At 52.2% G+C, this 5,287-nt stretch overlaps 1 protein-coding gene and 2 non-coding genes across 3 annotated transcripts; all 3 read left to right on the forward strand.

Moving 5' to 3' along the window:
• Positions 1-65: 65 nt before the first annotated feature.
• Positions 66-137, forward strand: TRNAC-GCA. The gene has a single exon. It is a non-coding gene; the product is annotated as a tRNA-Cys (tRNA).
• A 2,770-nt stretch (positions 138-2,907) lies between these two features.
• On the forward strand, positions 2,908-2,979 carry TRNAC-GCA. The gene has a single exon. It is a non-coding gene; the product is annotated as a tRNA-Cys (tRNA).
• A 280-nt stretch (positions 2,980-3,259) lies between these two features.
• On the forward strand, positions 3,260-5,192 carry RPL23 (ribosomal protein L23). The gene is made up of 5 exons (XM_009887091.1): positions 3,260-3,325; positions 3,600-3,683; positions 3,975-4,103; positions 4,702-4,815; positions 5,059-5,192. Exons 1-5 carry the CDS (start codon positions 3,313-3,315, stop codon positions 5,139-5,141), a joined length of 423 nt encoding a protein of 140 aa, XP_009885393.1. The 5' UTR covers positions 3,260-3,312; the 3' UTR covers positions 5,142-5,192.
• Positions 5,193-5,287: the final 95 nt, after the last annotated feature.

Consider the following 5,287-nt stretch of genomic DNA (forward strand, 5'->3'; position numbering starts at 1 on the left):
GGAACGGGGACTGCGCACGCGTGGAAGAGGTTCTAAGTGATCGCGCGAAAGGCCTGTCGGCCACCGGGGGTATAGCTCAGTGGTAGAGCATTTGACTGCAGATCAAGAGGTCCCCGGTTCAAATCCGGGTGCCCCCTGAAAGGATAAATTGTGATTTTTTGGTTTTTTTTTTACTACTTCTTAATCTTAAGTGACGGCGATGGCAACGTCACGCGGAGGGCGTGGGGAGTCTCCGGCGCCGCGTGGGCTCGAGCTGCAAGAAATAACAACGTTATTATTATTCTTGTTATTATTATTTACGGAAAACAGTCCACAAAGGTAGAGGGCAGAGATGAGGGCGGGGGAGCAACCTGGGTCTGCACTTAGCATGCGGTTTACCAAATCCCGTTCCCAGTTAAAATTAATCTTAGTTAATTAATTTAATTCCCAGTTAAAATTTAATTTTTATCGTAGAATCGTAGAATCCCAGGTTGGAAGGGACCTCAAGGATCACGTGGTCCAACCTTTCTAGGTAAAAGCATGGTCTAGAATAGGTGGCCCAGCACCCTGCCCAGCTCAATCTTAAAAGTGTCCAGTTTTGGGGAACCCACCGCTTCCCTGGGGATTTTATTCCAACAGCCAATTGTTCTCAGTGTGAAAAATTTTCCTCTTGTGCCCATCTGGAATTTCCCCAGGACCAACTTGTACCCGTTGCCCCCCATCTTTCCCATGTGATTCCTTGTAAAAAGGGAGTCTCCATCTTCTTTGCAGCATAATTTTATTGACATGCATCAACACAACTGTGAGCAGAAGCACCTTCACCTCTGCGTGGCGGCCCCCAGCCCCGTGGGGTAACGCAGACCCCCGGTTCGTGTGGGTTCTTCCTACGAGTGCACAACGTCCCTTCCACAGTGACGTGCAGTCAGTCAGGTGGGCAGCATCGGCTCCGGTCGATTTGGGTTATTACATGACAAAAACCTCAGTAAGAACATTAATTCAATTTCTATCAGGAGATAACGACACCTTAATTCCCCCAACGTTCTCCTTTCCCGGAGCTTGTTACAAAAGAACAAGCCCCGGCAATCGCTGTGTGCAGGCAGGCTTTAATAAAGCACACCCACATCAAACGAGGCTGCGCTCGGCTCTCTTCCCTCTTATTCATTTCAGGATGCGGCTTAAAATTGGCTTCCTTCATTTTATAAAGCAGCTTTATCTGATCCTCTCACAAAGGCGCCCACTCCTTCCCTTTCTGATCACCTCACCCAACGCTTCCCAGCCCCCCGAACCAGCCTCCCACCCTTTCCCGGCCCATCACAGCTTAAAATAAGACGAGCTTTTCTGCTTATCCAGCTCTTTGGGATGTTGTGGGTGGTTTTTCCTCTCTTGTCTCAGGAGACGCTGCCGGGTGAGGGAGGCTCTTCGTCACCCAGAGGTTTTGGGAGGGTATGCTCCTCGCACACCACGGCTCAGCCTCCCCCCTGCTGCTGCTGCTGAGGGCATCGCTCCGCCACGGGCTGGTGCCAGCTGCAGTTTTTCTTTCTCTTTTTTCTTTTCTTTTCATGAGCTGCATCATGGCCGGTGTCTGTCCGCCACAGCGTGGCCCGCGCTTTCCTCCTGGTGACTTTGCAGCGCGATGGGTGCGAGCTGATGTCCCAGGACCCCCCTCGAGGACACATGCTGGGTTAACACTGTGTTACAACGCATTTACATCATTATGCCAGACGATGCTTCAGTACTTGTCTCTCATTAGCTACAAACCACATGTTTACTGTTAGCGGTTGATTTCATAGCCGTGAAATGACAGGACACTTCTTTGCTTTCTGAAGTTATTATCTTAAATATGTATTTCCCATTATTTGCTTTCAAGCTGTCAAGATGCTTTTTAGCTCTACGCAGAGCGCTCAGAGGGTCGGGCAGATGAAATATGACAAGCAGCATCGCTTGTGCTTCTCGCCTGAAATTAGATTTAGGTGATCCCTGAGTAAATAGAAAATCATTTATTGCCACTGGGCAAAAACCTCTTTCACTTTGCAGTTAAATTTGTCGGTGACACGGACAGCGGGAGTGAGCGCACCCTCAGGAAGTTTGGCGAGCACACCAGGCTGTGTGGAGTGGTGGAGGGACAGGGATGCCACCCAGAGGGACCGGGGCAGGTTTGAGAGGTGCCAACTTCATGAAGTTCAACAAGGCCAAGTGCAAGGTGCCGCACGTGAAGGAGGGCAATCCCCAGCTCAAATCCAGGCCACGTGGAGAAGGGATGGAGGAGGAGGGCTGGGGAGGTGTTGGTGGATGAGAAGCTGCCATGGTTTGAAGATCCCACAGCAATTTATTGTTGTTTAGACATTCTATTGCCTGATGACCCCCTCCTCACCTGGGAAGGGGAATCAGGGTGGAAAAAAGGAAACTTGAGGGATGAAAAAATAAACAGGTTTAATAGAATAAGAGCAAATAACTAGCATTAATAATACTAAAGAACCAATATTGATCCTGATACTGATATAAAACATACGAGGATTATCCTCAGCCCACTCTATCCATAGGAAGCTCTGCATTTCCAGCAGGGGACGGCAAATGTGGGACACTGCGAGCGCCGTGGCTTCGGGAGGAAGGGAAGAGCTCAGGGCTCTGGGGGGCAAGAAGTTCTCAGCATAGCAGCCATGAAGGAAGAGAAAAACTTTTGAATTTATACGGAATGTGCCATTCCTGGTACAAAACAATCCCGTTGGCCAGCTTGGGTCAAGTGCCTGGGGCTCGCTCCTCCTTGTCCCCCACATCCTTGGGAAAAACACGGTTTTCCTAAGCATTAGAGGAGAACGTACTGAAAAGTGGCGCTTTCCACGTGTGCGCAGCCCCCGTTCTACACACGTGGAACGGGGGCTGCGCACATGTGGAAGGACTTCTAAGCAATCACAGATTTTTACTACCAGTGGGGGTATAGCTCAGTGGCAGAGCATTTGACTGCAGATCAAGAGGTCCCCGGTTCAAATCCGGGTGCCCCCTTGTTTTACTTCCCTTCTTCTTTTTCCCCCTCCTTCTCCTTCTTTTTCTCCCCCGAAACCAAAAATCTAAAAAGAAGGATTTTTTTTTTTTTTGTCTTCTCCCCAAAAAAAGCCTTCCCCCTTCTGCGCCTGCGTCCGGTGGTGCCCGGTACCGGGGGGTTGGGGTGTGTTGCTCCTCCGCGCCACTAGGGGGCGCTGCAGGGAGGGGATTCCCGCGGGCCGGCCTCGCCACGTGACGTCGGAAAGAGCGGCGGTGGGCGGAGCGACGGTGGGTGGGCGGAGCGAACCCATATCCCGGCGTCCCCCGCGCGCGTCCTTCTCTTCCGGCGCCAAGATGTCGAAGCGAGGTGAGGCGGGAGCAGGGGCGGGGGGGAAGGTGGTTATCCGGCTCCATCCGGTGTCCTGGAGCGTCCTGGAGCGGGGGATCCCCGGATGGCTGCTCGGGTGGGGTCTGGCGGAGCGGGGGCCCGGGGAATGGCGTCCGGCCGTGTCCGGGAGCGGAGGCCGCAGCCGGTGTCACTGTCCCCCTCCTGGGGCGGCGCAGGCCCGTGCTGACTCCCCGCTGCCTGCAGTCCGTCTGTGCTCCGTTGCCGGGGTCTTAATCTTCTCCTCGACCCGCAGGACGCGGCGGTTCCTCCGGTGCGAAGTTCCGCATCTCCCTGGGTCTCCCGGTGGGAGCTGTGATCAACTGCGCCGACAACACAGGTGAGTTGGCTGCTGCCGGGCCTCTGCCGGCGCCGGGGGGGCCCTGCGGGGAGGAGGCCTCTGTTGTAATGCAGAGGGCAACCAGCCGTTAAACGAGCTCGTAAAAACCAGTTTTCCTTCTTAAAAGCTCTTGTTGAGTCAGTGTTTGTGGCTCAGTAAGATGTCGTGGAAGGAGACAGCAATAGTATCGCTCGTGGGTGAAGCGGCAGCCAGTGCTGTTGGCTTCAGTCGGTGATTTGACAAGGGAAGCGCTTTCCCAGACATCCCAGTTAATGCTGTGCTTCTCCACAGGGGCAAAGAACCTGTACATCATCTCTGTGAAAGGCATCAAGGGGCGTCTGAACAGGCTGCCGGCAGCTGGCGTGGGTGACATGGTGATGGCTACTGTCAAGAAGGGCAAGCCAGAGCTGAGGAAGAAGGGTGAGTTCCTCCTGCAGTGTAGGGACAGAGAGGCAGGTTGCTCGTCGACAGGGAGGAGGATTCCTCCCTCAAATAGATGCAGAAAGTGGGCACTGAATCTCTGGAGTGTCACCTCCACCCTCCTAAAAAGCACTTGTTGGGTCTGTGTGCAGTGGCTCAGCGAGTTGTCGTGGAAGGGCAGAGCAAAGCCATCGCTTTTGGGTGAAGTGGCAGCCTGTGCTGTTCACTTCAATCAGCGGTGGGACATTCTGCCTCAGAAAAGGTTTGCTGCTGTGCTGGAGGGGAAGGGAGGAGTTCTGGCTGACATTGTCTGTGAATTGATGGTATATTTAGAAATAAAGGTGGGAAAGTGGAAAAACATTGAATTGTCCAAGTGTAGATGCAGGTGTAAATGCTATGCAGTCAGTTTTAAGTGTACTATTGATTAGAAATGGTCTTCTTCTAGTGAAGCACTACAAATACGAGATGAAAAAAAAAAAAACCTGAAACCCATGCATTGAGTTAGATGTTGCAGCAGCACAGTTCCTCTGGGGCTTCTGTTGCTGGACTGTGCTCAGAAGGATGTTTGCGATACCGAGCTGCTCGTTTATTTTTGCAGTCCACCCAGCAGTGGTCATCCGGCAGCGGAAATCGTACAGGAGAAAAGATGGAGTGTTCCTTTATTTTGAAGACAACGCAGGAGTGATAGTAAATAATAAAGGTGAAATGAAAGGTATGGATAAGAGTCCTGTTGCGCTGGGTGAAAGGGGAAGGCGGAGAGGGGTGGTAGGTTGGCACTGCCAATTACAGCGCTGCGCTCTCCTGGGCAAAAGGTCCCAGATTCTCCTCAGACCCCGAAGAGTGCAATGGGGCTGAGCCAGCGTTTGTGTGGAATGCTGCCCTGAACCATCTCTGCACCTACTCACGCCTCTAATGCGCTGTCTTTTTCTCTAATGCACCTTTTTCTCTCTTCCAGGCTCAGCAATCACAGGCCCTGTGGCTAAGGAGTGTGCGGATCTGTGGCCCAGGATAGCCTCCAATGCAGGAAGCATTGCATAAACGTGTTCATCTTCATAGAGATAAAATAAAACTCCTTGTACCAAATAAGAAGTGTCTTTCTTGCCAATGCCCCCTCCGCTGCTGAGCAGGACAATGTTACAATGAGGGAGTTAGTTTTGGGAAACCTTTTTATGGAACTCCTTGAC

Source organism: Charadrius vociferus, unplaced genomic scaffold, assembly GCF_000708025.1.
Source record: "Charadrius vociferus isolate BGI_N301 unplaced genomic scaffold, ASM70802v2 scaffold816, whole genome shotgun sequence".
Classification (NCBI taxonomy): Eukaryota; Metazoa; Chordata; class Aves; order Charadriiformes; family Charadriidae; genus Charadrius; species Charadrius vociferus.